This window comes from Melanerpes formicivorus, unplaced genomic scaffold (genome assembly GCF_026170545.1).
Source record: "Melanerpes formicivorus ecotype bairdi unplaced genomic scaffold, bMelFor1.0.p_v2 SCAF_966, whole genome shotgun sequence".
Classification (NCBI taxonomy): domain Eukaryota; kingdom Metazoa; phylum Chordata; class Aves; order Piciformes; family Picidae; genus Melanerpes; species Melanerpes formicivorus.
Genome location: NW_027143318.1, coordinates 25,940 through 47,737, shown reverse-complemented (window position 1 = coordinate 47,737; position 21,798 = coordinate 25,940). Strand labels below are relative to the sequence as shown.

The window sequence follows — 21,798 nt, the reverse complement described above, 5'->3', positions numbered from 1 at the left end:
GAAAGCCAACAGAAGCTTTCTGAGTCCTTCCAAAGATCTCCATGAGCTTCCCCCTACACCCTCCAAAGATCCCAAAAGTCAGTCCCAGGACCATCCAAATCCCAAACATCTAAGATAACTTGAAAGCCCCTGAAGAATGCCTCTGAGAGGCCACTCAAGACTCCTCTGAAAACCTCATTTTCCCCTCCCTGAACTGGGCACACAGCTCCACCCCATCCCTTGGAAGAAAATGCCCCCAAAATTCGGGCATTGAGGCAGGGATATCTGAAATAAAAGCAAACAGACAGGATTTGGGTAACTTTTGGGTTTTATTGAGACAATTGGTCAATGGACAGAGGATTTCTTACCCCAGGGAGACACAAAGCATTGGGGAAGAACCAGACAGACCCTGGCAAAGCCCTGCCCAGCTCCACTGGGAGCTCCAGATGTGCCGACTCAGCACTGTAATTGTTCTCATTAGCAAGAATTGGTGTTCAGAAGGGCAGGAGGTGTTTGTTGCTGCTGGTGTCCCCAGTCCCTGAGAATTGCAAAGGAACAAGGGATGATTTTGGTGCTGGAAAGGCCCTCTCAGAGGGGTCAGGATTACCCCACAGATTCTAGGTGGATTTATGCCGCCCCTCCAGTGCAGGCTGCTCTCTGGTGTGGGTGCAGTGGTGATTGCTGAGGGATTGCTTCTCGCTGAAGCTCTTCCCACAGTGACCACAGGTGAACAGCTTCTCACCAATATGGGTGCGGCGGTGACCAACGAGCGTGCCCCGGTGGCGGAAGCTCTTGCCGCAATCTGCACAGGTGTAGGGCTTCTCACCAGTGTGGGTGCGGCGGTGAACAATGAGATTGCTCCTGTAGCTGAAGCTCTTGCCACAGTCAGGACAGGTGTAAGGCTTCTCACCGCTGTGGATGCGGCAGTGAACAATGAGATTGCTCCTGCGGCTGAAGCTCTTGCCACAGTCAGGACAGGTGTAAGGCTTCTCACCGCTGTGGATGCGGCGGTGAGCAATGAGAGGGCTCCTGCGTCTGAAGCTCTTGCCACAGTCAGGACAGGTGTAAGTCTCACCAGTGTGGGTGCGGCGGTGAGCACTGAGATAGCGCCTGTGGCTGAAACTCTCGCTACAGTCAGCACAGGTGTAAGGCTTCTCACCGGTGTGGGTGTGGTAGTGCTCAATGAGAGTGCGCCTATGGCTGAAGGCCTTGCCGCACTCAGCACAGCTGAAAGACTTCTCGCCAGTGTGCACATGACGGTGCTGTGTGAGGTTCCCCATCTGGGTGAAGCCCTTACCGCAGTCGGTGCAGCAGTACGGTTGCTCCCCGCTGTGGATGAGTTGGTGCCGGATGTATTTAGTACTCGTGGTAAAGCACTTGCCGCACTCAGCACAGGGGAACAGATGCTCTCCGGTGTGGATGCGGCGATGGGTGGTGAGAGTGGAGCTCTGTCTGAAGCTCTTGCCGCAGTCCCAGCAGGTGAAGGCCTTCTCCGTGGTGTGGGTGAGGTGGTGTTGCCTAAGAGTAGAGATCAGCTTGAACCGCTTGCCACAGCTGTCACAAGAGAAGGGCCGCTCTCCAGTGTGGGTGCGGCGGTGCTTGATGAGCTCAGAGTTGCAGCGGCACCTCTTGCCACAGTCACCACAAACGAAGGGCCGGGAGCCAGGCTGCGGGCAGAGGTGCTTCACTAGCTCTGAGCTACCTGGGAAGCTCTGCCCACACTCAAAGCACTGATTCAGCTGTTTCGGTGACACTGAGGGACCTGCTCTGGCTTCATCCTCCTCCATACATTCCTCCCCCTCATCCTGCTCACCTTCATCATCATTATCCTCTTCTTCATAGTTGTCATTCTCAACATCATTCTCCATCTTCTCCTCTTTTTCCTCCCCATCCTCCTCTCCCTTGGGACTGCACATTGGCTTCTCCACTTTGATCTCTGGGTGCTGCTTCTCCTCCCAGCTCTTGTCTGGGTCCTTCTGTGAGGCCATGCTGTGGCAGGAAGGGGTCACAGCTGTGCAATAGGGAAGATGAAAGCACCTGAGCCCAGGACCTCAAACTCTCAGATCCTGACTGGGTCATGACAGTCCCTGACTCCCAACACCCAGTTAGAGGAGAGAAAGCAGAGGGGACCTCAAACCTTCAGTTTCTGCCACAGTGTGGGCACAGACCTCTAATATCTGTGCTGAGACCCCAGGGTCCTGTGATCAGTGCCCTGAGGTACCCTGGGACTTACACATGGTCTTGTCCTACACTGCTCGAGCCTGGTGGCATTGGCAGGGTGGTTCCTGGCCCAGGCCCTGTCCTTTGATCTCCCCTGGCTCAGACAATGGAGGCAGCAGCACTGACCAAGGAAGAACAAACCACCTCCAACCTTCTCCCACCACCCTCTAAATCCCAACCCCCAAACATCACCTCCTGCTCACAACACACTCCCAGCAGCCTGGAGCATTCCTCAACTCCCACAACACCTAATGTGCCTCAGAGCTCCTGGAGAGGTGAAATATGCTGGACAGGAGGAGGTGGAGGCTGGGAGCTGCCCTTGGGGCTGGGGTCCTGCTGTTAACCCACTCTGGGTTTCTTACCTGATGGGCTGCTCCAAGGGGCAGGACTGCAAATTCTGCTCTTCCACAGCACACAGGGGCAGTGATGATTGAGAGACCACTCAGTCCCTGACAGAGAGAAGCAAAGGGCTCAGGGGAGAGCACTGATCTGCAAGGGATGGTTCAACACTGCCCAGGACCAGGCAGCACAGCTCAGCCTTGCTGGGGGCAGCTCCCAAGCCCAGCAGCACAGCCACAGCACACAGCCAGGGCTGATCAAGATGGGAGGCCTCAACAAGTGCAGACTCAGCTCCTTGCCCAGCACACAGCCCCCAGCACACAGCCCCCAGCACACAGCTGCAGGCCAGCACCACAACACAGCTGCCTCCACACAGCCTCTCCCAGGCCTTGCCTAAAGCTTCCTCTCACTGCCTGCCCAGACCTCTGCTGCCTGCAGCTGCATTTGATAGCAGATCTTGCTCTGGACCAGCTCTCCTCCCTGGCTCTGCCCCAACCACATCCAGTCTGTGCTCAGCTCTGCACTGCACACATGTCCCTGCTGCCCACTCCCCAAGAGAAGTTCACAGCAGCCCTCAGGACACACACAAAGGGAGCTTCATGATCTCTGCAGATGCAGCAAAGGGGGAAGGGACTTGGGCAGCTTCTCGCTAAACCTCTTCAGCCCTCACTGGGATGCTGGAGGAATCTCTGGCTCCTGCCCAAACCTCACACCTCCAGCACACTTCACACACCTGCAGTCCAAAGAGACTCACTGGAAAGGGTTTGGCTTCCTTCTCTCCCTGACCATTTCTCTCACCTTGCTCTTTGCAGTTCCCTGGAGCTGCCACTCCACAGCCCCAAGAGAAAATGAGGTTTGGTGGGAGGGCACAGTGCCCATGAGCTGCTGTTCATCTCCCAGCTGACACAGGCAGAGCTGCAGCACAATTCACTCCTTTCACCTCCTCAAATGCTGCCAGATTCTGTCATTCCCTGCACATACATTTGCCACCTGGGCCCTGCATCCTCTCCCCTTCTTGGGGGGACAAGGCCTAATTCATGCCTGACCACTCCCAGGCCCTTCCCTCATTCCCAGCACATCCATGGCCCTGCTGCCTTGGCTCTCCCATGGCCCTGTGTCCCTCATCTCTACTGCCACTGCAGCTGGAAGGGTGGAGTGGGAAATGCTGTGGCTGAGGAAGCATCTAAAGAACTGGGCTGGAAGCAGCAGCACAAGAATGGAAGGGGCCTGAGACTAAAGGCTGGGATCAGCTGGAGGGCTGAAACAACAGCACCAAGCCAAGGGGGGGTTACAGATGAGGGCTGGGGAGGGACCCTGCAGACACCTCAGGCAGCAACTGATGAGAGCAAGGGGGACAGAGAGGGAGTGAGACCTCAGGTGACTCCTGCCATGGGCTATGGCTGGGCTGTGTGGGTAGGAGCCCTGAGTGCCTGCTTGGGCTGTGCTGGATGTCAGGAGGGGTCAGGGGACTGTCCTCAGCCAGGCAGGGTTTGGGGCTTGGAGCTTCTGGGGTCAGCTGCTGCCAGCACCATTGGAGGTAGGAGCCAGGTAGAGCCACACAGCTGCTGAACTAAGCCCTCCATCTCTCCATCCAGTGCTCCATCTCCACTCACTTGCTGCCCTCTCAGAGTCACCAGGGTCCTACAACGTCACCAGGGCTGATCTACACAGCCAGCAGGGCCCAACAGAAGCCCCTGGATGACAGCATGGAGGAGAATCCCTGTGGTGGGTGGAAGGCACTGGGATGTCTTAACCGAGAGAGTAGAGAACTCAGAAGGGACAGCAGAGTCCAGAGGGACACCACAAAGTGTCATCTAGCTTAGTTCATTCCCACAAGGCCTGCACTCAATCTCTACAAAGGAACAGCACAGGATCTCCAACCTCCTTTGCCCTTCCTCTCTGCTCCCAGCAACATCTTCTGGGATCTCTCTCTGCAGAGGAGCTTTGAGGCCTTGGCAGTGCTGCCAACAGCAGCCAGCAGTGGCCTGGCTCACCTGGGAGCTGCCTACCTGAATCTGTAACTGCAGCTCTTGGGTATGGGGGGAGGAGGGACAGAGAGGCATGGAGGAGGGGGAAGGCATTTGGGGCCTGGGCTTCTGGCCTGCTTTGGTGAAGCTCTGGAGGAAGCTTTGGCCTAGGGAGGTTGCTTGGCTCCCGTGGCCCAGGCGCACTATGGATTGTTGTGGATTTGATGCTTTGCACTGTAGGATGCAGCTCTGAACAGCACAGCCATGGAAACTGCCCAATTCTATCCAACCCTCTGGCCACAGCTTGGCATCAACTCCTTTCACAAGGCTCAGAGAGAGCCTCTCTGCCTCCTGAAACCTAAGGCAATACCCTGCAGAACAAGTTGGAGGAGCTCAAGGGGACAAGCTGCAGAGGGGGCCCAGGGCAACCTCCTGAGCTTCAACAAGAGCAAGGGCAGGATCCTGCCCCTGGCCTGGCACAATCCTCACAATCAGGACAGGCTGGGGGAGGAGGGGATAGGAAGCAGCCCTGCAGAAAAGCACTGGGGGGTGCTGCTGGACAAGAAGCTGCACAGGAACAGACGGGGAGCCTGCAGCCCACAAGGCCAAGGGCAGCCTGGGCTGCACCAAAAGCAGCAGGGCCAGAGATGGACAGAGGCCATCCTGGCACTTGGCTCTGCTGAGACTTCACCTGAGGCACTGCAGCCAGCTCTGGAGCCCTCAACACAGGAAGGACATGGACCTGATGGAGAGGGCCCAGAGCAGGGACACAAAAATGATCAGAGGCTTGGAGTAGCTCTGCTACCAGGACAGGCTGAGGGAGCTGGGGGTGATCAGCCTGCAAAGGAGAAGAGAAGACTCTGGGGAGACCTAAGAGTGACCTTCTGGTACCTGAAGGGGGCTACAAGAAGGCTGCAGAGGGACTCTTTGCAAAGCCTGCAGGGACAGCACCAGAGGCAATGGCTTCAAACTAGAGCAGAGCAGATTGAGATTGGAGGTGAGGAACAAGTTCTGCACCAGGAGGCTGCTGGAACACTGCAACAGGTTGCCCAGGGAGGGGCTTGAGGTCTCAGCCCTGGAGAGGTTCAATGTCAGGCTGGACAGGGCTCTGGGCAGCCTGAGCTAGTGCAGGATGTCCCTGCTGACTGCAGAGGGGCTTGGACTGCAGCACCTTTGCAGCTCCCTGACAACCCAAACCACTCCAGGATTCCAGGAGTCTAAGGGCAGCCTCTAGGGAGAGCAGGAAGAAGATGAGGCAGAGGAGGACGAGGAGGAGGACAAGGAGGAGGAGAACCAAAATCCCTTCCAAACTCCTCCAAACCTCTGCCAAATTCCTGGAAAGCTCTTCCAGCTCTGCAGAGTTCATTCTGAAGAGAGCTGAGGGACTTGCTAGGCTCAGGGATGTCTTGCACACTCTGCACAAATGCTCCAGAAGCTTTCCAAGTGCCCTCAAAACCAGCAGCACAGCTCTGCTGCCACACAGTGCCAGGCTGCAAGGGATCCCAAGGCTCAGCTGCTCCAACCTTGCCAGCTGACACTGGACTGGAAAGGAGCTGGCCCAGCCCCCTGCCAAGCTGAGCCTTCCAACTCTGCCCTTCAGGGCAATCCACCACTGCCCTGGGGAGATGATTCCAATGGCTGACTGGCAGGGAAAAGCTTTTGCCTCTGCAGGGCACTGTGCCACTTCAGCTCAACTCTTGCAGCAGCTCTTTGAGATCTGCCTTTGGAGCATCACAAACACTGAAGCACTGCAGTGCAAAGCAGCTCAGCTTCAACTTCCAACTGGCTGAACTCTCACATTTTAAATTCAAGGCAGGGGCCAAGCTCACACCCAGCTGAGTAGCTCACACCCAGCTCCTATGCTCAGAACATCTTCCCAAGCTCAGAACCACATCCTAATCTCAGAGCCAGCCCCCAAGCTCAGGCTGAGATCAACAGTGCAGAACCAGATCCCAAGCTCAGATGCAGCCCCCAGGCTCAGAACAACATTTTAAGGTTTCATAGTTTCATAGTTTCATTCAGAGTTGGAAGGGACCACGAGGATCATCTAGTTCCAACCCCCCTGCCATGGGCAGGGACACCCCACACTAGATCAGGCTGGACAGAGCCTCGTCCAGCCTGCTCTTAAACACCCCCAGGGACGGGGCCTCGACCACCTCCCTGGACAATGCATTCCAGGGTTTCACCACGCTCATGGTGAAGAACCTCCTCCTCACATCTAGCCTGAATCTCCCCACCTCCAGCTTCATTCCATTCCCCCTAGTCCTATCACTACCTGAGATCCTGAGAAGTCCTTCCCCAGCCTTCCTGTAGCCCCCTTCAGATACTGGAAGGCGACAATTAGGTCTCCTCGGAGCCTTCTCTTCTGCAGACTGAACAGCCCCAACTCCTTCAGTCTGTCCTCATAGGAGAGGTGCTCCAGCCCTCTGATCATCCTTGTGGCCCTTCTCTGGACACTTTCCAGTACCTCCACATCCCTCTTGGAATAGGGGCTCCAGAACTGGACACAGTACTCCAGGTGGGGTCTCACCAGGGCTGAGTAGAGGGGGAGGATCACCTCCCTCGACCTGCTAGCCACACTTCTCCTGATGCAGCCCAGGATCTGATTGGCTTTGCGGGCTGCAAGTGCACACTGAGAGCTCATGTTGAGCTTTTTGTCCACCAGCACCCCCAAGTCTCTCTCTTCAGGGCTACTTTCCAGCCAGTCACTGCCCAGCCTGTATTTGTGCCTGGGATTGCCTCGACCCAGCTGCAGGACCCTGCACTTGCTCTTATTGAACTTCATGAGGTTGGCCTGTGCCCACCTCTCCAGCCTGTCAAGGTCCCTCTGGATGGCCTCCCTTCCCTCCAGCGTGTCTGCTGCACCACACAGCTTGGTGTCATCAGCAAACTTGCTGAGGGTGCACTCAATGCCACTGTCCATGTCCCCCACAAAGATGTTGAATAAGACAGGTCCCAGGACTGATCCCTGAGGGACTCCGCTTGTCACTGGCCTCCACTGGGACATGGAGCCATTGACAGCCACTCTTTGGGTGCGGCCATCAAGCCAGGTCAGAAGCAGCCATCAAGATCCAATCCAGCCTCCAAGCTCAGACTCAGATCAAAATGCAGACCCAGATCCCAAGCTCAGACACAGCTACCAACCTCAAGAAAATCGCTCAGAAGCAGCACCCAAGCTCAGACCCACCTCCAAAGTTCACAGCCAGCCCCCAAGCTCACAAGCAGATCAGAAGTGCAGAACCAGATCCCAAGCTCAGATGCAGCTACCAAGCTAAAGAACAAGCAAATAATGTCAGAGCCAGACCACAAGCTCTAGAACCAGCTCCCAAGGTCAAACCCAGAAGTGCAGAACCAGCTCCCAAGCTCAGATTCAGATCAAATATGCAGAGCCAGCCCCTAAGCTCAGAGAGAGATCAGAAGTGCAGAACCAGCTCCCAAGGTCAAACCCAGAAGTGCAGAACCAGCTCCCAAGCTCAGATTCAGATCAAATATGCAGAGCCAGCCCCTAAGCTCAGAGAGAGATCAAAAGTGCAGAACCAGATCCCAAGCTCAAGAACCAGTAGATAAGCTCAGAACCATTTCCCAAGTTCAGACCCAGCTCCCATGTTCAGAAGCAGCTCCAAAGCTCAGACCAAGCCCTCAAGCTCAGACCCAGATGCCACATTCAGAAGTAGCTCCCAAGCTCAGGCCCAGCCCCAAGCTCACAGCCAGATCAGAAGTGCAGAACCAGACCCAAAGCTCAGATGCAGACAGCAAGCTCAAGAATCAGCCACTAAGCTCGGAGCCAGCCCCCAGGCCTGCAGCCACATCCCAATGCAGACCCAGATCCCAAGCTCAGATGCAGCTCCCAAGCTAAGAACCACCAAATAAGCTCACACCCAGCCCCCAGGCTCAGAGCCAGTTTCACAACTTTGCTTATTTCAAGTTCCCTTCATTGCACTTCTGCTAAGTGTCCAAATTGAAACACTCAGAGAATGCTTTGCCCTGGAGGGGACCCCAAAGATCAGACAGCTCAAACCCCCTGCCATGCCCACAGACACCTTCCACCACACCACGCTGCTCAAGCCCTCATCCAACCCCACCCTCAGCACCTCCAGGGAGGGGGCAGCCAGCACCTCCCTGCCCAACCTGCTCCAGGCTCTCACCACCCCCACTCCAAACTATTTCCTCCCAAGCTCCACTCCAAATCTGCCCTCCTCAACCTTCAGTCCACTCCCCCTCAGCCCATCACTCCCAGCCCCTCACAAAAGTCCCTCCCCAGCTCTCCTGCAGCCCCCAGCAGCTACAAGGCTGCTCCAACCTCTCCCCACAGCCTCAACAGACACAACTCTTACAGCCAACCCCCACAGGGGAGCTGCCACAGCCCTCCCACTACCCCCATGGCCTCCTATGTACCCCCTCCAACAGCTCAACCTCCTGCCCCTCTTGGGGGCACCACAGCTGCACACAGCACTCCAGCTGGCAGCACACAATGCTGCCAGCACAAAAACCATTGCAGCAAAAGCCTCAAGCTGTGCTCAGCTGCCAAAACCAAAGGGACCTCAACTTGGCCACAAGAGAAAGGACCAAACTCAGCCAAGACACTGATCCAACACCCAAGGCTGAACAAAACAACCATCAGCAGAAGCTCCTCCTGCCCTGAGCCTTTCTGTGCTCAGGAGGCCTGCAGAGAAACTGAGAATCACTCTGCAACCCCCCAGGGAATCTTTGTGCCTCAAGAGATTGCAGAGCACAGAGGCCTTGGATGCCAGCACCCCCAGCACAGCCAAACCGCCCCACAGCTGACACCAGCCCCAGGCGCTCCCAAGCTCAGGCTCAGCACAGCACCCACGCCTGACACCCCCACGGCACCCAGCACACAGCCTGCCCACAGCTCCCCCCCGCGCCTGGCCCTCAGCCCAGCTGCTGCCCTTCAGCACAGCAGCCGCCCGGCACCTGCCAGCTACCACACTGCCCACAGACACACACAGCAGGTGCAGCTCCAGCACCATCCACACACACATGCAGCATAAAGAGCCTCAGCTGGAAGGGTTTTTTGTTGCCTTCTCTCCCTGCCCCTTTCTCTCTGCAGTTCTCCTGGAGCTGCCACCCCACATCCCCAAAGTGAAGATGAGGTTGGATGGGAGGGCACAGTGCCCAGGGGCTGCTGCTCATCTCCCAGCTGCCACATGCAGAGCTGCAGCACAATTCACTCCTTTGGTCCCCTGCAGTGCTCCCAGGTTCTGGCACTTCCTGCACACACAGCTTCCAGCTGGGCACTGGATCCCTTCCCCTTTGGTGGGGGACAAGGCCTAACACCTGCCTGACCATCCCCAGGCCATTCCCTCATTCCCAGCCCATCCCTGTCCCTGGAGTCTTTGCTGTCCTGTGGCCCTGGGAGGGGAAAATAAATGTGGTAACTGAGGAAGCCTCGAAGGGACCTGGGCTGGCAGCAGGAGCACAAGAATGGAAGGGCCCCGAGGCTAAAGGCTGGGATCAGCTGGAGGGCTCAAGCCAAGGGAGAGGCTTACAGAGGAGGGGTGGGGAAGGACCCTGCAGCCCCCTCACGCAGCAACTGATGAAGGGGGGCACAGAGAGGGAGTGAGAGCTCAGGTGACTCCTGCCCTGGGGTGTGGGGTGAGGTATAAGGAGTGGTCTGAAAAGCATCATCTGCCTCATCACTGACATCAGGAACCAGGACACAGCCAGGGAATAGCCTGAGCACAGCCAAAGCATAACCTGGGCACTGCCAAAGCATAACCTGGGCACTGCCTGGGCACAGCCTGGGTACAGTCAGGGCATAGCCTGGGCTCCCCCCTGAGCCTGGCTCACAGCCCAGGCACTGCCCTTTAGCACAGCAGCTGCCAGCAAAAAGGCTCCAACCCCCCAGAGCCCCCCCCAGAGAAGCCTCTGCTGCACCCCAGCCCCCACGCTGCCCACGACCCCTGCTGGCCACAGCAGCCCCCACAAGGCAGCAGCGAGCAGGGAGGGTAAGGGAGAGCGGGAGGAATGGGTGCCTGCAGCTGCCCCGAGCAGGGGGATTCAGCAGCACAAGGAACCCCACCGAGCCCCCCACCCCAACCCCACCCGCGGCCCCGCAACCGCACAGACCCCTCCCAGAACAGCACAGACGATGCCCAGCGACCCTGCACACCTCTGCCCTAGCCCACGACCACCCCCACACACACCACAGACCCCTACAGCTGCACAGAGGTCCACACAATCACAACGTCCCCCTCCCCCTGATGAACAGAAAAGTCTCATTAACAGAATAACAGAGTTGATAAGAATTTTCTGCTTGTTAGCTGAAATGCTGGAATGCAGGGAGGGGGAGAGGGGTTGGCAGACAGCCTTTGGATAGATAAGGAATAGCAGGATTTTTCAGTGATTTACTTCTGTTAGTCTTGGACAAGATGATCTTTTGTATAAGATAAAGGACACCTACATGATATGTGTACTTCTGCTCTTTTAGATAGATAAGCTTTGTATAGATAGGAAGCATCTGGATAGATAAGCTTTGTATAGATAGGAAGCATCTGGATAGATAAGCTTTGTATAGATAGGAAGCATCTGGACCCCTGTCATTATAGACAGATAACTTTTTGTATAAAAGCTTGCCCAAAACTCTCTGAAGACACATAGGTCTTTTGAAATGATTCTACCTGTGTCAGGTGCCAGAATAGAAGCATAATACAAGAAACTTACTGAGTCTCTTGTGTGTCATTCTCTAAGTCAATTTGGCGACCGCGGCAGGACGACTCTGTTTGGCTGCAGGACCTGCTGAGGAGCCGGACCTCTCAGGGCCCGCCGAGAAACTCTCGAGGAGAGCTCCGCTGCTCATCAGATCGCTGCAGGAACAGACAAGACTGCCAGCACAGAGAAGGTATGCTTCTATAAAAGGGGTAGCTCTGTAAGTCGTGAGGGGACGTCCTGTGCGGCAGAGAGGCATTTATTGCACCCCTAGGTAAAAGAGCTCTTGGGTTGGGACCAGGGGGGTCCCAAAGGTAACTATAAGCATTGTTTATGTATCATGAACATTGTCTGTAGTGTGGGACCAGGGGGGTCCCAAAGGGAATTATTAGTACTGTTTAAGTGTGCGAGGGGCCAAGAGGGTCCCTAAAGAACATAAAGTACTAGAGGTTTTGAATGTGTGACTGAGTGTGTGTGGCCAATAACTGTGTGCTAAGGACCGGTCATTATTGTTGTAGTTGTATTTGTATTTGTTTTGTGTTCTGTGTGCTGTAAAAAGAAAGCACTGTGTTGTATTGTGTAAAATGGGAGGGAGACAAAGTAGTGAGATCCCAAGACATAGCCCACTTGGTTGTATACTTGCCCACTGGGGGGAAATTGGAGGCCCCCCAGGAGGGTCAACAAATCAAAAGACTCTAATTAAATTTTGTACCCGGTGGTGGCCATTATATAAGTTAGATGGTGGAGAGAAATGGCCTGTAAATGGGAGTCTGGAGTATGATACTTTACTGCAATTGATGTTGTTTTTAAGAAGAGAAAAGAAATGGGATGAGACAATATATGCTGATATGTTTTTCTATCTCCGAGAGCATCCGGAGTTTCAAAGGGACTGTGGTGTTAGAGCTTCCTCAGATCCAGTGGTTTTGGCCCTTGGAAAAGAAAACAAGGCCAAGAATAAGAGGCAGACACAGTTGAAAAGGTGTTGCTCTGCGTGTAGCATAGGGCAGAGGTGTCTGAAACTTGAGGAATTAAAAGACCTGCCTGAATTGTATCAATCTCCAGGAAAATTGCAAGAGGTAGTAACAGAGAGTTTGGAAAATAATGTCAGAAGTTCTGGGAGTGGCAGCAATTCAGAGAGTGATACTGGAGTAAGTTCCCAGAGCTATGCTCAGGGAAGCCCAGTGGCAAGAAGGACCCGAGGACAGCAAGCAAATGCCCCGGCTTCCCAGGTACTCATTCAAGCCCCCCTGCAACAAGGAGTAGGGCCTGAGGGGGACCCAGTCTGGATTAAGGTGCCTTTTACAAGTCATGATTTGGATAGTTGGAGAGAAAAGGCTAAAAATTATCGTAATGATCCCACAGGGACAGCTACACATTTTCGATTCATGGTTAGGCAGCACAATCCAGACTGGGACAGAGGATATCCAGTTATTATTAGAACAAATGACTGAAACAGAGAAACAATTAATTGAAAAACATGGATTGGAGCTTGCAACAGAAAGAATTCAAACCTGGGGAGGGGGGGCAAACATTGGAGATGTATTTCCACTCCAAAATCCGGAATGGAATACAAACAATGCGCTGCAAAGGACTAGATTGGAGGAATACCGGGAGTTTGTAGCCAGGGGAATAGAAAAAGCCATTCCGAAAGCAATTAACTGGTCTGTGTTATACTCAGTCAGACAAGGACCTGGTGAATCACCCTCAGAATTCTTGGATAAGCTGAGGGAAGTAATGAGGAAAAACACCTCTCTTGACCCCGGATCAGAAGTAGGGATACAACAACTGGTATCCCTATTTATTGGCCAATCTGCTAGTGATATCAGAAAGAAGCTGCAAAAGTTGTCACCCCCGCAGGGAAGGGATTTAGAGGCACTTTTGGATGTAGCATGGAGAGTATTTTCTAACAGGGAAGAAGAAAGTAGGAGAAAAGAGAAGAGAATGTTGGTAGCAGCGTTGCAGGAAAGTAAGAAGACTAAAGGGACTAATAGAGTGCGGTTGGAAAAGGATCAGTGTGTGATTTGTAGAAAGAAGGGACACTGGAAAAGAGAATGTCCAGAGAGGAAAAAGAAAAACAGAATACAGGCACAACTAGAAGAGGATGATTAGGGAGGAGCGGAGGAGACTATAAATACCCTAGCAGATCCTCTGGTTATAATGAAGCTAGGGGAACAAGAAAATAAACTGGAATTCCTAGTTGACACAGGAGCAACCTTTTCAGTCTTAAATCAAGCACTGCTGCCTCTGGATGAGAGCTGTGTTTCTGTGGTAGGGGCTACAGGTCAAACTGAGAAGGCACATATTTTTTAAACCACTTAAATATAAATATGGTAAAACTTGGGGCTTACATAAATTTTTATATATGCCAAATGCCCCAAAGTCATTGCTGGGGAGGGATTTGTTGGAAGCATTGGGAGCTGAAATTAAATTTAATAAGGGGAAGGTAGAATTCAGAGTAAGGGAGGAACAGTTGATTGAGGTTTTAAGTCTTGCATTAATAAGCCCTCAACAAGAGAAAAACGGAATAAAAGAAAGCATAAAAGATCAAGTATATCCTGGGGTTTGGGACACTGAGCAGCCTGGAAGGGCCAAAAATGCCCTACCTGTGATAATAGATCTTAAGCCTGGAGCTCAACCTGTTAGATTAAAACAATATCCTTTAAGGAAAGAAGATAGGGAAGGAGTTTTGCCTATTGTAGAAAAATTCTTAAAGTATGGACTGCTAACAGAGTGTGAATCAGCTTACAATACTCCAATTTTACCTGTAAGGAAACCAGCTGGAGGGTATCGGTTAGTGCAGGACCTAAGGGCTATAAATAAAATAACAAAGGATATCCATCCTGTGGTGGCAAACCCATGTACCCTCTTGACTCAATTGAGAACAGAATTAGAATGGTTTACCGTCTTGGATCTAAAGGATGCCTTTTTCTGTTTACCCCTGGCCCCTGAGAGCCAGCCACTGTTTGCCTTTGAATGGGAGAACCCAGAAACTAACCGAAAGTGTCAATTAACTTGGACAGTCTTGCCCCAAGGATTTAAGAACAGCCCTACTGTCTTTGGAAATCAGCTCGCAAAAGAATTAGAGAAGTGGAACGGGCCAGAAGGCAACGGAGCTCTGCTACAGTATGTAGATGACATCCTGCTGGCCACCCAGACCAGAGCGGAATGTGAAAGCTGGACTGTGAGTGTGCTGAATTTCCTGGGACTTCATGGGTGCCGAGTTTCCCCGCAGAAGGCCCAAATAGTACAGCAGCAAGTAACCTACTTGGGATATGAATTAACAGCAGGACAACGAGTGCTGGGCCCTGAAAGAAAGGAGGCCATCTGTTCTATTCCACTTCCAAACACAGTAAAGGCGCTCCGAACCTTTTTGGGAACGACAGGGTGGTGCCGGTTGTGGATTTATAATGATGGCCTGCTTGTGAAACCCCTCTGTGAATTACTGAAAGAGACTGGTAAGGACTTGCAATGGAATGGAGAAGCTGAACAAGCTTTCCGTACCTTAAAGAAGGAATTGATGAGGGCACCAGCACTAGGCCTACCTGATGTCACTAAACCTTTTTGATTGTATTCCCATGAAAGCCAAGGGATAGCACTCGGAGTCCTAGCACAAACCTTAGGACCCTACCGAAGGGCGGTGGCATACCTCTCTAAACAACTGGATGAGGTAAGCAAGGGATGGCCAGGATGCCTGAGGGCTGTGGCAGCAGTTGCAATTAACATTCAAGAGTCTCGAAAGTTCACAATAGGGCAGAAGATCACAGTCCTAGTATCACACACCATCTCTGCTGTTCTAGAAGCCAAGGGACGACACTGGCTGTCTCCACAACGATTTCTTAAATCCCAAGCCATCCTAGTGGAGCAGGATGATGTAGAAATTAAAGTTGCTAACTTTGTCAATCCAGCCTCTTTCCTCCAGGGTGGTGCTGGAGAACGAGTTATTCATGATTGTTTGGAAACAATTGAGGCCACTTATTCCAGCAGACCTGACCTGAAGGAAGAACCCCGAGAAAAGGCAGACCATAACTGGTACACCGATGGAAGCAGTTTTGTGATCCAGGGAGAAAGAAAAGCTGGGTACGCTGTAACTACAGGAGAAGAGGTAATCGAGGCAGAAGCCCTACCAAGTAACACCTCCGCTCCAAAGGCAGAGATAATAGCACTGACCAGAGCTCTTGAGCTTTCCCGAGGGAAAAGTGCAAACATATGGACTGACTCCAAGTATGCCTTTGGGGTGGTACATGCCCATGGAGCGATTTGGAAAGAAAGAGGACTGTTGACATCTCAAGGAAAAGGTATTAAACATGCAGAAGAAATACTGAGGCTGCTAGAAGCAGTGCAGAAGCCAAGCAAAGTCGCCATAATGCACTGCAAAGCACACCAAAAAGGAAATACTGGTCAAGAAAGAGGCAACAGACTGGCAGATGAAACAGCTAAAAGGGTGGCCAGGGAGGGGAGAAAGGTGTCAGAGTTTGTTTTGATCCCAGATGGTAAACTGTCAATTGAGCAAAAAGAGCCAGAACCTGTGTATAGCACAGAGGATCAGACATTAATTAAAGACCTTTTGGGGAATAGGACAGGAAAGGGTTGGGCCAGGACACCGGATGGGAGATTAATCATTCCCACGAACCTTCTCTGGGCTTTTGTTCAGATGGAACATGCAAAGACTCACTGGGGAGCAGAAGCCCTGTATTGAAAATTGGTTCAGGAGTGTATAGCACGGAAATTATACACCACGGTCGAACAGGTAACCCGGCAATGTGAGGTGTGTCTTAAGGCTAACCCCAAAGTAAGAAGAGGAGTTAGACTGGGACAAATTAGCAAAGGAAATGATCCAGGACAACAATGGCAAATTGATTTTACTGAGCCCCCAAGAAAGGGGGGATCCAGGTACCTGTTGGTACTCACTGACACCTTCTCTGGTTGGCCAGAAGCATTTCCCTGTCGCACAAACAAAGCACGGGAGGTTACTAAGGCAGTGTTACAAGAGAGAATACCTCGTTTTGGGGTACCTGCTGCTATTTCCTCAGACAGGGGACCTCATTTTGTGGCCAAGGTGGTACAACAGGTGAGCAAAATTTTAGGGATTGATTGGCAACTCCACTCCCCCTACAATCCCCATTCGAGTGGGCAAGTGGAGAAAATGAACCATTTAATCAAAAACCAGATAGCAAAAATTGGACAGGAAGCAAACCTTCCTTGGCCACAAGCATTACCAATTGCCCTGTTGCGAATTCGAACTAAGCAAAGAATAAAGGAAGGGTTGAGCCCATTTGAAATCCTGTTTAGAAGACCTTATGTAGTAGGAACTATGGACCCTTCTGAACCAGGGCAATTTAGAGAGGAAATGTTGAACAAGTATGTTCAGCAAATTTATAAGAACCTGAGCATTGTTAACAAACAGGTGATTGGAACCAATGTGAGAGGGTTAGACAGACCAGTCCATGATGTGGAACCTGGAGATTATGTCTATGTGAGATCTCTTTCAGAAAACCCTCTGGAGCCCAAGTGGACCGGACCATATCAGGTGTTATTGACATCCTTCACAGCCATCAAAATCAAGGAACAAGCTGCTTGGATTCACCACACCAGAGTCAAGAAGACTTCAGCAAAAGAATGGAAACTTGAATCCCAGGGACCCCTGAAGCTCAAGCTGTATCCATAATTGTGATTTGTTTGTTGGTTGATACTATTGAGGGATGGGAAGGAAATAGGTACTGAAATGTTAGTTAAGAATTGGCTTTGCAAACTAATCTCCCTAACTGTTGGATAATACTACTGTTAGTTTTGATTAAGATAATGATGTGTACTGGAAAGAGTGGTGTAGAATCCTACCAGAACTATAAAAATTGTAAACTCAGGCATGAGCTGGAAACAGGACATTCTTTTAAGAAAATATAGTATAGGAATATACTGTTGGCTGTGGATCAGCTTCACCTCTCTCTGAGCTGTACAACTGCCCCCCGAACCAAGAGAGCCAACAGCAGTGCCCAAGGGAGCGGCAGCGGTGCCGGAGCGCTGCGGGTGGCGGCAGCGGAGCGGGGAAGGGTCTGGGCGGGCCCCGGGGCATGCTGAGAGCCGGGGAGCGTTGAGCTGCTGGGCCCCGGCGCTGCGCGGGGCGTGCGGAGCTCAGCCTTGAGGTTTTCCTTCCTGCCTTTGTCTTTGAGTCCCCAGGTTCCCACTGCCTGCTGCGGAACATCTTGGGGTGCCTCCAGCCCTCGCAGCAGCCTCTCTCGGGTTGCACTCAGATTGGTTTGGTCTCAGGTTGGCTTTGAGCTTTTTCCCTTAGGCTGTGAGCTGAACGCAGCTCAGGAAGAAAGTTCTGACTGCAGGCTGGAGAGAGAGGACTTGGGGCTGCAGGAGGAAGTTTGAGGAGGGGTTTGGAGGACCCCAAAGCGCTTGTGCAGGGCAGAGACACAAATAGGTCCCTGAGCCATAGCCACCGCCCCCAGCGCTCCCCGGCCCCGCAGCCCCTCCCGCCCCGCCGCAGCTCAGCAGCCGGCAGCTGCCGCTCGCCCTCCAGCACCTCGCATCCAAAGGGAGTCTCCGGTTTCAGTTCTGATGCACCAGAGGGTGAGAAGTCTGGGTTGGGTTGTTGGGTATTTGGCAGCAGCAGCAAGGTAATTTCCTGTGCCTTTTGTCCAGGGTCTGGATCTAGCAATTGCTGTGACCCCACCTCTGCAGAGCTATTTCCAGGCTCCGTTTGCAGTGTCCCCGGGGTTGGGCTTGTTACCAGTGCTGATTGAGTCTGTTGCTGCCTAACAATCATTTTGATGTCTTGCTGGAGCTGGCCTCTTGCAGCAACATTGACTTCCCATCTCCACTTACTGTCTTTCCTTTGGGGCTGTTAGTTCTTGTTACCTGTGCCAATGGATTTGGTTTTGTTCCTGTATGAAGTTTGGTTTCAGGCTAACAGCTCTGCACCTGTGTGCTGGATTTTCATGTAGCATGTGTTGTGTTTGCAGCAATTTGGTTTTCCACTGCTCCCCTGTTTCAGTGTCTCAGTCTCTGCTAATAGGTAACTCCAGCCATTGGTCCATGAACCTGATTCAAATAGCAGCTCAGGTCTGGGCAAGCTTGCTTCTGTTCCTTCACTCTTGACAGCAGTGATCCACAGCACTTCAGTTGGGGGCCAGATGTTGTGGGGCAGGGAGGTGATGTTGTTTGAAACCCCAATGCATTTCAGTTACATTTTCATGACTGTGGAGCACCAGCTGTCAAGTCCTCCCCAACTTCTCTAGGTTTCTTCTTGTGCAGCATCAAATGTGCCTTTTGTAGTCTTTGGGAGCCAGCAGCTAAGGTTTCTCTCTCCATCCAGCTGCACCTCTTGATTATGGAAGATTTGCTCCCTGTCCTGTGTTCTTCTTCTCTAAAGCTGCTTTTTGTCATTCCAGCAGTCTCTCTCAGTGGCTTAGCTCTTTGTTTTGGTCTGTAAACCATTTTAGACTGTCCTGGTTTACTGATTGGGTATCCCCAGCAGCTGCATGAGGGTGACCTAAACGACCTCCTGATGTGTGTGCCATCACCCCATGTTCCTTCTGTCCACATTACAGAGACCTGAGCACAAACCTAACAGGCAGTTGTCCCCCAAGAAGTTGACTCTTCCCTTGAAAGTGCCACTGGTCTGTTTGGAGCCAGAAAGGATCTTCTGTGTGGTTCTGAGCCTGAACTCAAACCTCTCTCCCTTAATCCTGCAGCTACAAGTGGTCCAAGAGAGCAGAGGTCTTAGCTGCTTTGCTTTGTAACCAACCTGTGCGTCCATCAGGCCACTGCTGAATGGCTTCATTGATGCCACAGCTTTGACTGTGACTACCAAGGTGTCTTTGATAGGAGCCGTGTTAGTGTCTGGCAAGGTTTCAAGGGCAGTGTCCTCCACTGCAATAGGAGCAGCACTGTCTGTCCTGTAGCTCTTAGAGCTTCAGTTCAGCCTAGGGCAGCCATTGTCAATTTGCAAAAGGCATACACAAAGAATGAAAAACTACACCCCCATGGCCAACGCCACTGACATGGCTTGGGCTGCTGCGGCAGCTCTGATTGGCTGTGGCTGCCCGGCCGTGGGCGGGACTTCCGTTCCAGACTGCGACCTGCCTCCGCTCCCCGTCCCACGTGGCCGCAGCAGCCGGAGGGGCCGGGCCGGGGTCTCCCTCCCAGCGCTCTCTGCTCGCCAGCAGCCTGCCAGGGCCGGCGGCTCCCTGTGCGCTGAGCTCTTCCTCCTTCTCCTTCGCTGCTTCGCTCTTGTCCCGGGATCCAGGTGTGGTGAGGGAGTCTGTGGGGCTGAGTTGGGGGTCGTGGGGTGGGGATCAGGGAATGCTCTCTGTGGGGCTGCGAGGGGTCGGGAGGGTCGCTTGGGTTGGGGAGGGGTATGTAGGGCAGGGGTCGGTGGGGGTGGGGCGGGGGGAAGCCTCTGCGGGGATTTAGGGGGAACCGATGGGGTTTGGTTGGGGGCTTCTGGGCATATTTGGTTGGAGGTCCGTGGGATCCGGGGGAGATCCGTGGGGTACGGGGTGGGTCTGTGAGGTGCGGGGGAGCTCTGCAAGCTTGGCGCTTGGGGTCTGTGCGGTTGGGGGGCGGTTCGCTGTGATTGTGGGGACCTCTGTGCGGCTGTGGGGGTCCGCGGTATTCGGGGTGGGAGGGGGAGGGGGGCTGTGGGGTAGGGCAGAGGTGTGCAGGGTCGGTGAGCGTCATCTGTGCTGTTCTGGGAGGGGTCTGTGCGGTTGGGGTGCCGTGGGTGGGGTTGGAAGATTTGTCGGTGTGTTTGGGGGGGTTTCTTTGGTCTGCTGGGGGGTCCTGGGATGATCCGGGTGGACCTAGAGGGGTTCGGGAGGTGGTGCTGGTGAACTCAGGTGGTACTGGGGTGGTCCACGTAGACGTAGAGGGGCTCTGGACGGGGGACTGGTGGCGCCGCGTGGTGGGGCAGGGTTGCTCTGTGGGGCGGCTGGGGAGGGTCGGTTGGGTTGGGGAAGGATTTGTGGTGCAGGGGTCCGTGGGGCTGGTGGAGGGCAAGCTTCTGCAGGTATCTAGGGGGGATCGGTGGCCTGTGTCCCAGTGTCCCTGTGCTGGGGGCTGGGCTGGCAGCAGAGCTGAGCTGGTAGCGGCGCTGTGGGGGCTGCTGTGTGCAGGAGAGGTGGTGGTGAGCGTGGGGTGTGGCTTGCAGCAGAGGCTGCTGTGGGGGTGTGTGGGGGAGCCCTGGGGGTTTGGAGGCTTTGTGCTGGCAGCGGCTGGGCTGAGGGCCAGGCGCGGGGGGGAGCTGTGGGCAGGCTGTGTGCTGGGTGCCGTGGGGGTGTGAGGCGTGGGTGCTGTGCTGAGCCTGAGCTTGGGAGCGCCTGGGGCTGGTGTCAGCTGTGGGGCGGTTTGGCTGTGCTGGGGGTGCTGGCATCCAAGGCCTCTGTGCTCTGCAATCTCCTGAGGCACAAAGATTCCCTGGGGGGTTGCAGAGTGATTCTCAGTTTCTCTGCAGGCCTCCTGAGCACAGAAAGGCTCAGGGCAGGAGGAGCTTTTGCCGATGGTTTTGTGCAGCCTTGGGTGTTGGATCAGTGTCTTGGCTGAGTTTGGTCCTTTCTCTTGTGGCCAAGTTGAGGTCCCTTTGGTTTTGGCAGCTGAGCACAGCTTGAGGCTTTTGCTGCAATGGTTTTTGTGCTGGCAGCATTGTGTGCTGCCAGCTGGAGTGCTGTGTGCAGCTGTGGTGCCCCCAAGAGGGGCAGGAGGTTGAGCTGTTGGAGGGGGTGCATAGGAGGCCATGTGGGTGGTGGGAGGGCTGTGGCAGCTCCCCTGTGGGGGTTGGCTGTAAGAGTTGTGTCTGAGGCTGGAGAGGAGAAGGCTGTGGGGAGAGGTTGGAGCAGCCTTGTGGTAGCTGTTGGGGTCTGCAGGAGAGCTGGGGAGGGACTTTTGTGAGGGGCTGGGAGTGATGGGCTGAGGGGGAGTGGATTGAAGGTTGAGGAGGGCAGATTTGGAGTGGAGCTTGGGAGGCAATAGTTTGGAGTGGGGGTGGTGAGAGCCTGGAGCAGGTTGGGCAGGGAGGTGCTGGCTGCCCCCTCCCTGGAGGTGCTGAGGGTGAGGTTGGATGAGGGCTTGAGCAGCGTGGTGTGGTGGAAGGTGTCTGTGGGCATGGCAGGGGGTTGGAGCTGTCTGATCTTTGGGGTCCCTTCCAGCCCAAAGCATTCTCTGGCTGCTTCAATTTGGACACTTAGCAGAAGTGCAATGAAGGGAACTTGAAATAAGCAAAGTTGTGAAACTGGCTCTGAGCCTGGGGGCTGGGTGTGAGCTTGGGAAGTGGTTCTGACCTTAGTTGCTGGCTCTGGGCTTGGGGTGTGGTTCCTGACCTCAGGGCCTGTCTCTGAGGTCAGGGCCTGGTTCCTGAGCTTGGGAAGTGGTTCTGATCTTACTTGCTGGCTCTTGAGCTTGGTTCTGGCCTTTGTTGCTGGTTCTGGAGCTTAGGGGCTGGCTCTTGAACTTGGGGTCTGGCTGTGAGCTTGGAATGTTGTTCTGACCTTAGTTGCTGGCTCTGAGCTCAGGGGCTGGTTCTTGAGCTTGGGAAGTGGTTCTGATTTTATTTTCTGGCTCTTGAGCTTGGGGTCTGGGTGTGAGCTTGGAAAGGGGTTTTGAGCTTAGTTGCTGGCTCTGGGCT

The 21,798-nt window shown here is 53.7% G+C and overlaps 1 protein-coding gene across 2 annotated transcripts; it reads right to left on the bottom strand.

Moving 5' to 3' along the window:
- Window positions 1-300: 300 nt before the first annotated feature.
- On the bottom strand, window positions 301-2,763 carry LOC137460976 (zinc finger protein 135-like). 2 transcript variants are annotated; one of them, XM_068170961.1, is made up of 3 exons: window positions 2,562-2,753; window positions 1,793-1,990; window positions 301-1,646 (listed from the first exon to the last, which is right to left on the bottom strand). In XM_068170961.1, exons 2-3 carry the CDS (start codon window positions 1,868-1,870, stop codon window positions 597-599), a joined length of 1,128 nt encoding a protein of 375 aa, XP_068027062.1. In that variant the 5' UTR covers window positions 1,871-1,990; window positions 2,562-2,753; the 3' UTR covers window positions 301-596. The 2 variants fall into 2 exon arrangements, 1 of the variants encoding a protein (XP_068027062.1); XR_010993163.1 differs by having other exon boundaries at window positions 1,413-1,497; window positions 2,562-2,763.
- Window positions 2,764-21,798: the final 19,035 nt, after the last annotated feature.

Excerpts from the sequence above, each read along its gene's own strand:
- LOC137460976 (XM_068170961.1), bottom strand. The coding sequence starts at position 1,870 with ATGGGGAGGAAAAAGAGGAGAAGATGGAGAATGATGTTGAGAATGACA. Across the intron at positions 1,647-1,792 it reads AGAGGATAATGATGATGAAG|CCTGGCTCCCGGCCCTTCGT; the intron begins GTGAGCAGGATG and ends CTCTGCCCGCAG.